General features: G+C 35.2%; 1 protein-coding gene and 1 non-coding gene across 2 annotated transcripts; one reads left to right on the forward strand and one right to left on the reverse strand.

Annotated features, from left to right (window-relative positions):
* Positions 1-3,595: 3,595 nt before the first annotated feature.
* Positions 3,596-16,536, reverse strand: Etf-QO (electron transfer flavoprotein-ubiquinone oxidoreductase). The gene is made up of 15 exons (XM_076125927.1): positions 16,463-16,536; positions 16,000-16,101; positions 15,460-15,572; positions 14,817-15,018; positions 14,180-14,271; positions 12,988-13,147; positions 12,660-12,772; positions 12,119-12,338; positions 11,600-11,755; positions 11,039-11,163; positions 10,340-10,457; positions 6,905-7,012; positions 6,176-6,289; positions 5,417-5,491; positions 3,596-4,466 (listed from the first exon to the last, which is right to left on the reverse strand). Exons 1-15 carry the CDS (start codon positions 16,494-16,496, stop codon positions 4,378-4,380), a joined length of 1,821 nt encoding a protein of 606 aa, XP_075982042.1. The 5' UTR covers positions 16,497-16,536; the 3' UTR covers positions 3,596-4,377.
* TRNAR-ACG (transfer RNA arginine (anticodon ACG)) lies at positions 13,446-13,518 on the forward strand. Its single transcript has one exon. It is a non-coding gene; the product is annotated as a tRNA-Arg (tRNA).
* Positions 16,537-17,097: the final 561 nt, after the last annotated feature.

Raw genomic sequence — 17,097 nt, forward strand, 5'->3', positions numbered from 1 at the left:
CATTTAGTCAACCGTCGTTTTAGCAATAACGATGAGGCATATTTATTCGTAAGTGGTGACCAAGACAAAGAATGCGCGTATGTGTACGTTTTAACATGTAACAACGTGTAAACAATTATGTGATTCAAACAAACCATATAGATAGATACTTAGTACTTACCTACCTACATTATTAATTATTTAGTCTGATAAATTACAAATAGGTGTTGCGTTTCATTTCAACAGTTTTGATAACAATTTGACGTACGGGGACTTCCCCTCATTATGATAAATCAAAAGCAGTAACAATATAGAATACTAAAATAGGTAATTAGGTAAGTACATTACACTACAGTGTTTTTATGACATCAAATTCATGTTAATTTATTATTAATTTGTTGTTATTAATACAAAATGTTGCGGTCAGTAGATGTTGCGGTAATACATTTTTACCTACTTTAAAAAATAAACGTCACATAAAATGAGATTTTCCTACCTAAGGTCAACCTAAACTGAATTAAAACCATGCTTACAAGAAATACGCTCACATTTTCATATAGGTACCTATTTAAGTACTTTTTGACTGAAAAGATCAATACAAATAGATGTATGTATTTCTCTATAAATATATGTTTGTACGTAGTAATGTACATAGTGCACACACTATATTTGCTTTTGACTTATTTAAGTTATAATAAATATCTCACTCGCCTAGATATATTCTGTATTTTATGTAAAGAATTTCAACGAAGAAAGTACTCTTATCATTGACGAGTTATCTATTACACATCAATTAGATAAGTAACACGGATACAGTTAAGTGGATCTCATCGTCAGTACATGGCACTTATTGTACCTACTTATACTACCTACTGTGATAGGAAGGATGCAAGTCACTTGACGTTAGGTACATCACACAATAGACTAAATAGCAAACAGGTGAAGAAAAAAGTATTAACTAATCCAATTAATATTATAAAATTAAATGTGAAAGTTTGTTAGTAAGTATGTAAGGATGTTGGTTACTCTTTCACGCAAATACTACTGAACCTATTATGGTGTAATTTGGTATATAGGTAGCTGAAGACACAGAATAACACATAGGCTACCTTTTGTCCCGGAGTTCTCGTGGGATCGGGGTTTAGACGGGAAGGGTTTCTACGCGGACGAAGTCGCAGGCGGCCTCTAGTAATATTTAAAATTGTATAAATAACAATAGGGGATGAAATTTTATACTCCAGCTCCAAATTGTTAATCCCAGATTTCCACCGTTTAGGAGCTGATTTTAAAACAAAATTTCTTTACACGCGAGTAGAGTCGCGTGTGTCAGCTAGTTTTAAAACAAGTAGCCGGGAACTAGCCGAATAATCGTGTAGAATATTCAGGCCATTAGCTTAGCAAAATGATATACCGCGGTGAGGCCCACGATAGTATCACGGACCAATTTTATGATGCGAAAAATTAAACTGTAATGTAGAAACTAAAAATGGTTTTAATATTATCTCCCGTTAGTGTTACGTTTATTTTATTCTCATATGATTTTCTCACAGCTAATGTGCAATTGGTTTACAAACATACTGATCTTTAATTATTATCAAGCTTTGTTATCATGGATGAAATAATAGACTTCAGATCTCCACTTGCTAAATAATTCCTGCAGCAGAGAAGCAGTAAAAACCTACAATACCTTTGAAAGGATTTTTTTAAAGCTATTATTGTCCTCCTAGCCGGTATCCGGCTACAGCAGTCAGTCTCATTGCAACTGGCCAAACGGTGCAGGACTTGGTTTATAGTGTCCAGGTGTGTGCACACAGATACGACAGATCCACATTCTCTTCCCTAACTGTCATAACCCGGACCAATGGCTTTACGTGCTCTCCGAAACACGGAGTTCTATGACCTCAACTTCCTGACTCCAGGCAATTTAAAAAAAAAATCTTAACAGAAAATCTTAGAAAGCTTTTTGGCCCGACCCAGGATTCGAAGCCCGAAACCTCTTGTGTGGCAGTATCACGCACTGTCGACCGCGCCACAGAGGCAGTCAAAACTATTCAGGAATTTACCTGTTACTGGCCTAAAAACACACAAAGCTACCTATTGTCTGTGCATAATATGAATTAGGTACTAATTATTTAATGCACTACAAAAAGCCCAAAGATTTATAGTGTTAATATCCATTTGATAGAAACCCATTAAAATCATTTACATACTATACGAAACATTGCAATCCCTTTTATGGTGTTCCACACCTGCGTTCAATAATGGATATTTTATTTTTGAACGAACCACCGGCTTTTTGCATCGTATATTTATTTTATTGGCTATAAAATTGAAGTAGGTCCACACCAATATTCATTCTGTTTGGGATATTAACTATCCTGTTTAATAGAGTGGTACAAAAAGCCGGGCTAATGTCTAATCAAAAATTATAACAAATACCTTTCGAATTGCATGTTAAATTGGTATTTGGGTAATAACTAAATTCAATTGACCTATTTTGCCCCACCGATGGGCAAAGGTCTTCTTCCAGAAAGAGGAAAAGTTAAGATCCTGAGTCCTACATAATTATATGTCAACCAAGTGCGCTTTACGAAGATTCCTTTGCATACCTTTAAGAACTATTCTCAAAAACTCTCAGGCATGTAAAGTTTCATCGCGATAATATATTCCTTTACCGTTCCTTCATAGTTATTTTAAAAGCTTTATTCGCTTCCGTTCTCTAAGACTATATCCTCAAGATATCGGCAATATAAAAGGCACAAGAACCATGTACATATTGTTAAAGAAAAGAGGGCAATAAAGAACATAAATTACATACCACGGCCCATAAAAACGCGAGAGGTATCACTGAGATCATCTCGACTACATTCCACTGCAATTTATCAAGAATTACGCTCAAAATATACTGAAACTATACGACATTTTGTCACACTGTCAAGTAAATGTGCTTTGATAGGATCATGATAAATGTAGAAGATAAATTGTAGACTTTGTAAGAAGGTTTGATTGTAACTCTATAGTCCAGCGATATAACTAGATTATAAATAATAATGTCGTTTTTTTAAGAATAAAGTAGTTTATCAATCAGGCTACCAGTTACTCAAATTCTAAACCTAGAAGTGTATAAACCAACGCGGTTCGCCAGCCGCAAACTTTACCTACAAGGCTCATTACAAAATTATTATTCCTCTTATTCATAAACACACTATTAACCTATCTTAGTTAAATGCTACTACATATAATATATTTTCTCTTTTTCATTTCGCTAAGGAGTGAAAGAAACAAAACACTTTAGAAGCCTTTCGTAACTTCATTTATTTTTATGAATAAGACGGTAATTAGACTATGGCTGCTTTACAGCTATTCGAAATGTACGAATGTCAATTTCTTCTGGAAGATGCAGCGTCTATTCGACACAAACACACAATTTACCTGGGCTTAGCTGGGGCAATGACAGGCTTTAGTCCATGTGAATCACATGTAAACATGCAAATTGATTCACTATTGTGTCTGTTATCGCGGATGCAGATAATATAAATAACTGCATTTTAAGTGAATTGGTAGACACTGGTACACTCATTATCATCACTAGAATTTAGGGTAATAAAAGAACGTCTATCTAAAATATAATTTATTTGATTCCTTGTGTAAAATTAACACTTACATACTAATAGGGACCACGCATACATCGACAAGTCATAAATATACTCAATGATTCATACAATATATTTATACAAGTACGTACAAGTCGTATTAGCAAATATAATTACATTTGTCGCTATATAATAAGATTTATTTACAGGTAACTTGAAATATTCCCTAATTTTACATAAAATCAATGGTTACAAAATGTACGTAAAGTAATCTTTAAATATTGATTAGTCTAGTCATTTATTATGCTTTCTTTTGTAGAGTGAGTTAAGACAAAAAGTTCGAAAAATATAATATTTCTGTGATGAGGTTACGAGTTATGATTTTTTTCTAATTGTACGAATGCATTCATTCAAAGGATCGTTTCACCGTTGACTTGAAATATCTGGTAGAGAATACAACTACTAATTTTTGTAACATAAATATTATGCAGTTTTTAAACAACACAATGTCATATTGTAAAGACAACATAATTATTCCGGAATCGCATATTTAATGATATATTATTGTCTAATATTCTGTGTTAAATAAGACATAATCGATCTTACGCCATAGTGCTGCCATCTTGCGTATTGCCACTATGCAACAGCCCACAAATAGTAAATCATTACTTCGGTTTCACAGACTATTCTGCAGATAGTGCAACAATACCGGTACTTATCCAGAGGTAAAGATTTGTATTGTCTACCAGATATGAGAACGCAGTGAAACTTCCACACAGTCAGTTAGCTAGCAGTCGTTGGCAGTTTACATGCCGTTGTAGGCAGGGCCGCCGCCGCCCTCCGGCACCACCCAGTTGATGTTCTGAGACGGGTCCTTGATGTCACATGTCTTGCCTGAAATTACATTGAAATATTAAATAATTAATTTACTTATGTCCCACAGAGTCCCACTGCTGGGCAAGGGTCTCCACTCTATGAATGAAGAAGGTGTTAGTCCTTGAGTGTGGCACGCTAAGCAAGTGTGGGTTAGGGACTTTGCTTACGTTATAACGCTTTTTATTATATTTATTACGATTTTTTCTACGAAAATTCCCTTTGAACTTAGTCCTAATGATACAGGCTCGTCTAAGTAGGGATCACGGATATCCTTCTATTCATATCGTAGGAATTAAAAAATATCCCTGAGAAACAAATGTGGGTAATGAAGATGAATAAAATTGACTGACCATCCACTTGACGAAAAATGACCGTTTTCCGTCATTTTTGGATTTCCCCTTACCTACTTAATGTTTTGTCTTATATATGTTACTGTAAAAGCCCGAACTGTGGCAAATCCTAAGATTTTCCGGTAAAACCTAAGATTTACCAACTCTCAATGGTAAAAGTCCGAACAAGCCAGAGTTTAAAAACTATGTTACGATATATAAAAAAATCCTCCTTCATAACTATGTTTATAACTATTTCACGGTATAATTATATACTGTGACATAGTTATAAAGGAGCTTTGGGCAAAGCGACATGGGTAGGTTAGGTTAGAAGGCTAAGGTGGCACCTTAGCCTTCGTGGTTATTTTTTTTTAACCACCCAGAAGGAGGAGCCCCGCGAAGCGGGGCTCCGGCGACATCTCGACATCATTAAGTGAATATAGGTAAAAGTTCGAAATAAAATAATTGTTCGGACTTTTACCATTGCGAGTTGGTAAATCTTAGGTTATACCGGAAAATCTTAGGATTTACCACCGTTCGGGCTTTTACAGTAACATATATACTTTCGTAAAAACATTCTTCTATATAACAATGTAAACATTAAATTAATGATATTCATGTTGTGTATTTATTACTCACAATGTATGCAGTTTTGTGCGTTGATTTGTAATCGTTGACCGTCACCAGACTCCATAGGCACGAACTCGTACACACCTGTACAAATAGTCGACATAATGTTTATATTGTAATATTCACGTACTTATATAGAACATCTATTTTATATCAACGATTCCACTGTACTTTACGGATAAATAGTAATATAATTCTCGTAGAACTTTCTGTGACAGAAATGATATTTTCATATGATGTAAAAATAACATGGCTTTCTAATATTATTTTTTTATAATTAAAAATAATAAACATTTATTCAGCACTAAACAAGAGTTGCGTATTTACAGAAAACTTTTTACATACTTTTAACATCAATAAAATATTATTCTAAACTAAACTATGAATAATTAACAAAAAACAAAATATTTACATAACAATATTATTACATTAAATAATAATATTAATCCTTTAAATATTAAAGCTAATGCTGTATTGTTATTTTAAAGTGCGTCAAACTTAAGTGCCAAAATTAAGATCTAGGTACTTTAAATTTGGTTACATAATAAATATAATGCCATCAATTACTTCATCAATTACAAAGGAGTGCATTTGAACTGGACAGCCATACCAATGGTACACCGGGCACCCTATTCCATTATAATAGGAACTCAAATTCCGGTACCTACTTAGACTATGAATTCAGTTAGCTTAACAAAAACACATTTAGGTATATAAAAACTAGCATATGACGTCACTATTATAGTAATTTGGCATTAATTTACTGACCTGCAGGACAGAAGCGCGCTTCAGGGCCATCAAACTCAGCAAGGTTACGTTTGATGGGTACTGAGTCGTCCTTCAACGTTAAGTGAGCCGGCTGGTCCGCCTCGTGATTTGTGCCTGAAAGTAAATAATAAATCAGTTTTTATACATAATTTTTTCAGACTAAAGTAAAATTGGTTTTAGTTGGCGCCTCCGACGCAAGTGGTTGCAGGTTCGAACTCCAGGCAACACACCAATGACTTTTCGAAGTTATGAGTGTTTTAGAAATAATTATCACTTGCTCTAAAGGAAAACATCGTGATGAAACCTTGCCTAAAAATTTGTTGACTGGCGTGGTGCACTCAAGCCCTAACCCCTCCCCCTCGTTAAGGAGGAGACCTTTGCCCTGCAGTGGGACAGTAATACAGGTTTAAAAACAAAAATAGACAATTTATTTTAAGGGTTTTTTAATTTTACTAGACATTATAATAACGCATCCCCTTAAACTAACATAGGCTGAGTTTTTCAAGACCCCTGGATCTTAAAATGTTCATGATTTAACCATCCCCATTTTTCATACATTACACTTTTTAACCGACTTCATAAAAAGGAGGAGGTTCTCAATTTGACGCGATTTAAAAAAAATATTCTACTCTTCTTTTTTTATAATACTATTGAAAAATATTAAGTTCCTGGAGGGCTGAAAGATGTGTGGTAAGACCATGTGTTTTATATTAATAATAACTATGTTACCTGTGAGAGCGACTGAGGATAGCAGATCGAAGGTAACAACACCATCAGGTTTGGGATACTCTATCGGCTGGCAGTCTTTGGCAGGCTTCAGTTTTGCGTGATCCGCACCTAGGAAACATAACAACATTTAAACTTTTGGTTTTCCTAATTATCTAGGACTAGGGATTTAATATCCACTATTGACCATTTCAAGGTCTTGTATGAGAAGATTAATGAGGCAAGAAAAATTTAAAATGATCGTACCAACTGGCGTTTTTTGGCCTCTGTCTAACCATAGGGGAAAAGGCGAAATTATGTATGTATGTATTAGCTATTTTATGTATGTAAAGGCTCCTACACACAGTGCCGGCGGCAGGGCCGCCGGGTAAGCCGCCGGCCAAGCCGCCGTGCACCCGGCGGCATACAAAGCCGCCGGCTTTGCCGCACAAAGGAACCGCCGGCATGGCCGCCGGGGTGTGCCGGCGGGTTACGCGGCTCAGTTCGTGCCTGGCATTCGAGCGGTAGTGGTGTGCGGTTTATATTCAACAAATTAAAATGTCGTTTCATTGGGACGACGAAACTGTGTTGCTATTAATTGAAAAATTTCATGAAAATGATATATTATGGAATCCCAGAAATGCAGACCATAAGAATAGGAACAAACGAATGGACGCCTTGAATATAATTGCAAGTGTATTTAACATTGATAAAGGCGAAGTAGAGAGAAAGTTAAAAAATTTAACCTCTCATTATTTTCGGGAAAAAAAGAAAGTTGAACAGTTGTACAAATCTGGTGCAAGCACAGACGATGTACAGGAACCAAAGTGGTTTGCTTACAAGGCATTGCACTTTTTGCGAGACAAAAATAAACCACTACCCACAGTAAATAGTGAGAATGATGTAAGTATTCATGTTTCCTATTTTTCTTTATTTTATCACAGACTAACTACTCGCGGTCACAGAACATATTCTAAAGTGAAGACACTTCTATTTACAGACGCATTCGCAGTACAGTCATCAAGATAATGCAACAGCGACTAGTTCCCGGAAAAGGAGATGCGGTACTGATGGAGACAGTGATATTGCCGAAGCTCTACAAGTTTTAAAAAATATGTCAGCTTCGTCATCTGCTCGCGACGATGCCTCGGTATTCGGAGAACACATAGCAAATAAAATACGAAAAATGGATCCCATAACAATATCTACAGTACAACATCATATTAATAATATAATTTATCAGGCTGAAATGGGCGTTTACTCAAGACCTTCCACGGTGGCGGCAGCTCAAGGATATTTTACCACTTCGACACCTGAAAGTGTACGTCCTTCCACTAGCCATTCTAATTATACCGACAATTCTGATACTCAGGACAGCCATTTTTCATATTTGGAAAATAATTAAAACTCTTTTAGATTTATGATGCTACATTAAGAATTTAATAATTAAAACTATGATTGTACTGGTACATTGTGATTGATAGTGAGATTAATGAGGCAAACACAGATTAACAAATTTTTACGTTTTTTTTTTCTTTTTTTTTTAACTTGTTAAAATCATCACATGAGACCTCCTACCCCGGGCAGGGCGAGAGGTACTGTCAGACTTGTACTGACAAAAGTTAAAATTTTACTTAAAATATCATTATATAGATACTTATATGCTAAATAAACGTTGTTCCCAATAAAAATATGTTTGATTTATGAAATGTAATTTTGCCATGGAAGTTGTCCTTGCTCTGAAAGAAAATAGTTCATCAACTCATTTCTGACCATTGAAGGTTCCAAATTTCGATTTATTTCAATATTTGGTGCCGGTATCGTTATCATATTATCCTCAACATCAACGTCATTTCTTCGGATAAAATTGTGCAGGCATACACAAGCCATTACTATAATTTTCATTTTCTCTGGCTGTAAATTAGCTATTGAATGAAATATTCTGATTTTTTCCGATAATATGCCAAAAGCATTTTCCACGACTCTCCTTCCCCTACAAAATCTGTAATTGCATATTCTTTTCGGAGATCCTTGCTCATGTTGTCCAGGAAATGGTTTCATTAAGTTAGGAGAAATCGGAAAAGCATCATCACCAAGGAAATAAAATGGTACATTCATAGTCCGTCCAGGTAAAGGTCTTGGTGTCGGTAGATTTATAGATTCATTTCGTAATGCATCGTAAAGCGAGCTATTTCTAAAAACACCCCCATCCGAAACTCTTCCTTGACAACCAATATCGACGTATAAAAAATTATAATTAGCATCGACTAATGCCAACAACACAATACTGAAATACGATTTATAATTGAAAAATTCTGAGCCACTATTATTGGGGCATTGTATACGTATGTGTTTCCCATCAATGGATCCACAACAATTGGGAACATTCCATTTCTTGAAAAACAAACGTGACACCGAAAGCCATTCTTCTTCTGTGGTTGGCATCTAGAAGAGAAAAAGGAAATAAAAATTAATTTAAAATAAACATTCAAAAATAAAATACTTAAACGTTTAGCATATGAGCTTGTAAGCCTAAATGTAATGCTATACTCAAATATTATCCAATTCCAGCAATATCACATATATTCAGGCCATATCGTAAATAAAAATAAAATAAAAAAAAATTTATTTGGTCAATAGAGTACAAATTTAAATTAGGTTATGATGTTCTCTAGCTTCCCCTCTAGGATTCCCTTTGAGTGACCTTTCCTGTGAATATCAAGAGTGAGTCATAAAAAAATGATTACCTTAATTTGAAGTTTTGATATTATTGCTTGACAGACTTCGGGAATCAGTGAGGAAAGAAGTTGTGGTGAAATTTTAAACAGTTCTCCAAGGCTGAAATAACTTTCTCCTGTAGTTAAAAACCGCAACGTTACTGCCAACCTCTCTTTAGCGGGTATAGCCTTTCTCCAGCCAGTATTTTTTTTGCTAATGTACACTTCAGTACTCTCTAGCAAAAATTCAAAATCTTCATTATGTCATTCTCAGAAACCCAAAGAACATACTATTGCGCAAACGTTGACATCCCACATCATCTTTTTTATACTCTTCTATCATTACAGTACCGTTCTGCCATTTTCTATTTTGTAAACTTGGGCGCACCCAAAACCTTCTCGTCCTTTTGTTTTTTTTTCTTATTAAAATAAAAATTACAACTGCGGCGGCAGTGCTGATGATTTTCGTATTCATTGTAACCAACCAACCAAAAAAATTTTCACTTCACTAGCGTTCTATGTGACTGTCACAACCGGAATGATGCTTGACGGCTTTGTGCGGCATGTGCCGGCGGCTCGTATTGCCGGCGGCATAGCCGCTCGGCATGAACCCGGCGGCATTGCCGCCGGCATGTGTGTAGTAGTCTTTATACGTTGCAAGAATTTAAGGAAGACCAGGCTATCTATTGATTCTTCATAAGACAACTGAAAAAAATCAAGCAATCTTGGGTGAAGTACTTACCGCCGTGGCTAAGGGTCCAGGGTTCCATACCCCGCAGTGCGGTACTGAAGGCGGAGTACGCTAAGCCGCCGTACAAGCCCAGTGACGTGTGGAATGATGGCCGGCAGTTACGCACTTGCTGTAATACACAAAAACATTTATAGATGGAACACATTTTTAATGCACGGAACTGAACTGAAACAATCAACAATTCGATTCAAATCTGTAAGGTAGAGGGTCTTTTTTTATTTATAAGCCAATCAACTTTTTAATTAGTTGTTAATATAACTAATCAAATACTCAAATTCATATTATTATTCGACAAGCAAGTTAACTACCGTAGAACGGGGTGACTTTAGGAAAATTTGGGGTTAATTTGATAATAGAAATAAGTTAATAGCTCGCACAAAAAGTTAGTGACGATTTCAGTTGTCCGGTTCCCGGTAGTAAATATCACTGTGAACAAAATTGTAGCATTTTAAATAGTATAATTGACCCTAAACATGTCCATTTCTTTACATTTTAAAGTAGCCCCTGCATTCAAAAGTAACCCCGTTCTACCGTACTGTTTAAACTTTCGTCGTGATCATTAATTTAATTAATTTATTACCTACATTAACTTTTCTTAGCTTGTCCTTTAATCGGATCGAATAATTGCGATGTCTCAATTCACAGTGTTATAATATACTACACAATATAGTAATTGATGATATAACACACCTTAAGTTCTTTATAAATATAAGACTGTTTGAGTTTCTCTTCGTACTGCGCGGGCGTCACTCCGGTGTCATGTGTCGCCTCTCCCGATATTATGAGGTCCATCGCCGCTTCAGCCGCCAACATACCTAAAATATTCAATAATTAGACTAGAGTTTATTATTGGAATTTTAAAAATAATATTGCAGGGCCATCAAAGCGTTAAGGAATTCTAAATTACTTCAAAATCTGTTTAAAGAACCGTCAGATGTGCGAGCTTTCTCATAATGTTTTCCGACACATTAATACCTTGAATGAGAGTCGCAGCAACACAAAGTCCGGTATACAAGCAATGAGTCAAGTCAATCAGATCAACATTCTATTTACACCAACATCTCTGAATCATCATGGGAGATTGGATTTAGATTCAAATCCTCAACCGCTTCTAAGATTTCGGTCCAGTTCATAAATTGTATTATATATTTTAGTATGGTTTTACCAATCAAATGTCGATCGACTTATGTGTAATTTAATAGTGATAAATGATAAAGAAATGAATTTTCTAATAGTGATGCTGTGACGTACCGCTCTTCATGGCATTGTGCGTGCCCTTGATCCTGGGCACGTTGAGGAAGCCGGCCGAGTCGCCCGCCAGCACCCCGCCCGGGAACACAACCCGCGGCAGGCACTGCCACCCGCCTTCTACTAGGGCTCGGGCGCCGTATGCCACGCGGGAACCACCTGCATAACAGTTTATAAATTAAAATGTATTGCTAATAAAAGCTCACCACAGCAACCGAAGAACATAAGGGAGCTATTAGAACTTATTGGGATTTAATGTGAGATAATAAAAGAAGCCTTAAAATAAAACCTATGCGATCTAACATTATTGGAGGCAGGGAAATTTTTGCTTTAGTCATAAGATATATTTTGCTTTTGTGTCATTTTATAGATTGTTGGCTTAAACATGAAATGTTAGTATCATAAAACATCACAATATTACAACTCATGATATTTTAATTCGAAGATAGTCTCTTAATTTCATAACATTGATGGAGTATGACAAAGGTAAGGCTTTGTTTTACAAATTGAAAGTAAACATACCTTCAAACATAGGCTTGACGTATGGATGAGTCTTGAACCTCTGGAACTCTCTGAAAGGGCTGAGGTAAGGGTTGGAGTAGTCAAGGCCGACGACGAAGCCGACAGCGACCAGGGGAGCTTCGCCCTCCGCCACGTTGAGGTGGTAGATGAATGAACCGCCATACGTGTTCTTGTCTAGAGGCCAGCCGATCGTGTGTTCGACTAGGCCTGGCTTGTGGTTCTGGAACATAGATAATAACAATAAAATTACAAAACGCGTGCACTGGTGAGTTAGAGCTTCCTCTCTCACTTTGTATACCTTCAAGAACTATGTTATTAAAGACCAATAAATCAGTTAAGATTTTCCCGCACCGTCGAGCAATCTTGCACATCTCTGGCCGTACCTTTAAATTTTAATTTTCTCTTAATAACTAGTTTTAAATGAGCATGGCGTCTGCGACTTAGTATTCTTGACAGTGTTTTTTAATAACAGTACCAAAACACAATAAAATACAGTTCTAAATAAATTGTTCGTGTAAATTAACAATTATAGCGAACTTACCTCTGGTGTGACTTCCCACAGTTCTTTAAGTCCAATACCGTATGACTGCGGCTCACTATTCTCACGAAGATTGTACTTGTTCGACACCATCTTTGTTAAGTGACCGTGGCAACCTGTTAACACAAAATAGCATATTATTTATCTATTCGGTACTTAATTCATATTACACCGAAATCTAATATTTCTGTACAATTTGGCTCAAGTGCTTATTAGAGTATTATCGTATTTCGAAAATAATCATTATCATATAAAAAATGGTTATCAAGTATTTTCTGTATAAAATAAGTCCTTTGAAGCTTAAAATTAAATGACAAGGAATGAAACCAACCTTCAGTAAATATAGTGATTTTGGAATGGAACTCCATGCCTCGTTCAAACATGTCTTTGGGGCTGCCGTCCTTGGCGATGCCGACGTCGCCGGTCGCCACGCCCTTCAGTGAACCGTCGTCACGGTAGATGAGGTCTGCGCCGGCGCAACCTGGCCATACCTGAACAGGACAAATTCCATTAGTCACTAGAAAAAAAAATGAATGGTTTGATGAGAAAGTACGCATGATTTTGATAGATAAAGAAATAATTTGAGGACGAATTAAGAACTCTTGTTTAGTAGGTAGGTTAAAAAAGAACATGCGTTGTTTTTCTTTTCTTTTTTATTTTTGTAGTATTGCGATTTTTTACCCGATTGATTCATTTATTAGCTCTGGTCTGTGCCTACCCCTATAGGAATAACACGTGATATTATGTGTGTATGTAATTAGGTCATGTATTTCGACCAAATATACAACTGGCCCTGTGGCGCAACGGATAACGCGTCTGACTACGGATCAGAAGATTCCAGGTTCGAATCCTGGCAGGGTCGCTGACGAAACTTTTTGACATTAATCAATTCAAAAGAAAGTGTTATTTCATTTTTCTGTATCATAATTAAGTCACCATTATCAAAATTTTAATCCTATGCAAAAAATAGGCGTGAATATACAATATTTTTCTTTTTTTGTTTAATAATGATAACACGGCTATTTCGGCATTGAAACATGACGTAAGTGACATTGAGATGATAAGCAGTAAAGATAACATCGTTATTAATTAGTTCCAGCCTTCTAGGGAGGTCTTGTACAGATTGAGCGATTACACAATATTTTCGTAATTATTGAAATGATTGATAATTTGATGTACACAACTAGTTTTCTTAATGACAAGTTTACTACTTTTGCTTTTTAGTATGATACTTTTTGTAGTGATATATGGTAAAATATGAAATATTTCTAGTTAATGAGTGTTTTAATGTCTCATTACACCTACCATTTTAATTTGAACGTAAATTTGTTTTGATACTAAACCAATGGGGAAACAAATCGTCCATCTGAACATCAGCCAATATCGGATAATATTCTTTTCCCTCTTAAATGTTAGTCTGTCTCAAACATTATTTTAAAAAATATAGTGCAGCCTATGTTCAATCGACGTCAAATGGTAAAACATAAAAATAAATATATTATAGACAGAAATTGATTCATTACCTCTGCACCAGCCGCCTCTGCTTGCTCCCCGAGCCATCTAACTAAATGTCCTAGCCTTACTACGTAGTTGCCATGATTGTAGTTGGGTAACCCTGAAAACAATTATTGATTAATTGTAGACTGATATGGTCTAAGAGGCTTGTATTGGTCTACCATGAGTTCTCTCAATAATAGAAATTACTAATTAGTATCAGTCCAACAAATTAGTAGAGAGGTCTGTATGCAATGTATACAGATCATGGTAATGATAAAATAGAAAAACTAAAGAGAATAAGTCTCTTCATTGCTTACATAAGTCTTCATTTCTAAAGATGATTACAACCATTGCAATGCAAACACATTGCCAATATAATATACCTTTCATATTTAAAGTATTCTATACATTCTATTCTATTCTAGTATGTTACCAGACCATTTTTCAACTATCAGTCGCACTTCCCTAATCTACTAATATTATAAAATACGGTAGTTTGTTTAGAAATGGATGTAGTTTGACATGGAGACAATGGAATACTTGTGTAAAAAGGATAGTTTTCCTTTAAATCAACCTCTTAACAGGTTGATATACAGATGAATATATTTATGTGAATGCACATGCATGGAACCATTAAAAATATATTATTATTTTAAGACTTACCTCTAAAAACAGGTAAAGGGATCCTGCCACCACCTTTTGTAAGAATACCAAACTTATCAGATGTGACTGGAGTGTTCATTGGTGCATCCTTTTCCTTCCAGTCTGGTATTAACTCGTCTAGAGCTATAGGATCCACACATGCTCCTGAAAGAATGTGTCCGCCGATTTCTGCTGCTTTCTCTAAGAGGGTTACTCTTACTTCCTGTAATAAAATAGGAAGATAATTAAAAAATGAGCTACCTTGCAGTACATGCCTGGGTAACGAATCAATCAGCACCTTGTCTTGTAGCGCCCTTGAGTTAGCCCTGTCCTAAAGACAATACTGACTCAAATGAAGTGATTAAGGATACATAATGTAGATCATGGAATGTGTGATAAATAGGAAGTAGATTATGGAACTCATTAAATTCAACAAACTTTATTTGGCTAAGTCCAGTTGCTGTATTTAGGGTGTTTTTGTTTTTTTATAGAGATGTCTTTCCTGTTATAGTTCTATTGGACATTAAACTGTACAACATCAGATAGATAACTATCTGTATCAAATAGCAGATTAGTTTATTAGTGTATAGTATCGCAATAAACTCCCTCACAAGGCGGTTTTACCCTCATGGGGACACATAAAAAAAAACATCAGACTACTTACAGCTCCCTTTTCCTCGGCAATCTGCCTGGCTCTGATGGCAGCAGACATACCGGCAGGACCACCCCCTATGATGAGGATGTCTGTCTCCTCCGCAACCCTCTCCATGCTGATTTCTGTACATTTCAAAGGTATTCGAGCATAATAATGATGATGTACATTAAAGATGAAGCGGCAAGATTGTGTTTCAAAGTAATGATGTGATAAGGATCTTTGCGGATGTAAAGTTTGTTTTGTGCTTTAGAAATAATTTTAGGGACCATCTAAAATAGATTAATGTTAACATTATACGCGTTCAGTCTTTCAGTGTGGTAATTACCGTTCGAGCAGCCTCATTTAATTAATGTATTTAAATCGAGTTCTATGTATGTAGGTCATATTTAACTCTGCTTAGAAACTACTATCTATGATAACATTGTTGATTGAGTCCGCCACACAAGGTGCAAATATCAACATTCAGATTTTTATCTGATATTTTGCACTGTAAACTTACTGAAAACAGTGACGTGTTTGTTTTATTATTATCTAGAGGTTATCACTCACCTTTCCATCTTGGGTCCTTTTCCCTAGGGTGGATTGTATAATGCGTGGTTATTTTAGGGTAATCTGAATATAGTCTCCTTGCAGCATTTGTTAGCCTCCCCACTGAAAAGTTTTAAAAAAGTACGTAAAACAACAACCAAAACAATCCAAGTGTGAACTTTGAACTTTTATATTTAGTATCTTTATTGCATAACGTTGTTTAACAAGGTCATACAATAATTATTATCATTACCTACATAATAGAATAACTCTAATTGCACATGATATAAACCACTAATTACTCAAAAATATTAAAAATACAACTCACGAACAGCTGATAGCCAACGTCCATGCAAGAAACTTTTAAAACTTGATTATGAAAAGAAATAACTCGTAATAAAATGAAATAGTATTATTTAATTCATTTCACAATTGAAAAACAATGAATATATGCTTGTTTCTAATAAAAAAGTAATTTATTTACCCTGACGAGACGAACTAACAAGTGCAGCCGCCATTGTTAAAAACAATATACGTTCCAATTCACGTTAGTTGTCGGCTCTAATGGTTGTGTGAAGATAAGGAAATTGTCATAATTATGTAAACCATCAATGGATTCTCATTAGTAACGAAAGTTACACAATTGTAATTATTTTGTAAATTATTTGTAATTTTATAAATAATATTTTAATTTTATTCAAAAATTCACTTAAACGGAACGTAAATTGGCGGGAAATTTAAGAACAAATTCAGTGACTTTGATTTAATTATGTTTTTACGATATTTCTTCTTCTATTATTATAAATCGTGACGTAGTTTTCAATTTCTTTTGCTGGTTGAAATCTATTTATTTTATTGCTCAATATATAAAAAAAAAAAAATAGTGTAGGTAAATGTTAGGTAATGATCTAAACATTTTAATATAAGGTTGTATAACTTACTAAATGTACCTATCCGCAGGTAGGTATGGTTTTCTGAAATATGGTGCAGAATAATTAAGTTTTACACTTCTACATCATACTTACACTCACTTTCTTTGCAGAAAATGTCTCATAATTTACAAAGCAATTTCGTAAAGTTCTTCAATATTTCCATTGAATTAACATTTTCTTGGCATTT

This window comes from Anticarsia gemmatalis, chromosome 18 (genome assembly GCF_050436995.1).
Source record: "Anticarsia gemmatalis isolate Benzon Research Colony breed Stoneville strain chromosome 18, ilAntGemm2 primary, whole genome shotgun sequence".
In the NCBI taxonomy this organism is placed as follows: domain Eukaryota; kingdom Metazoa; phylum Arthropoda; class Insecta; order Lepidoptera; family Erebidae; genus Anticarsia; species Anticarsia gemmatalis.

Coding starts and splice junctions, on each gene's coding strand:
- Etf-QO (XM_076125927.1), bottom strand. CDS start 16,496: ATGGCGGCTGCACTTGTTAGTTCGTCTCGTCAGG. Junction 15,573..15,999: donor AAAGGACCCAAGATGGAAAG/GTGAGTGATAAC, acceptor TGAAATGTACAG/AAATCAGCATGGAGAGGGTT. Junction 13,148..14,179: donor CAGAGGCGGCTGGTGCAGAG/GTAATGAATCAA, acceptor TGTCCTGTTCAG/GTATGGCCAGGTTGCGCCGG.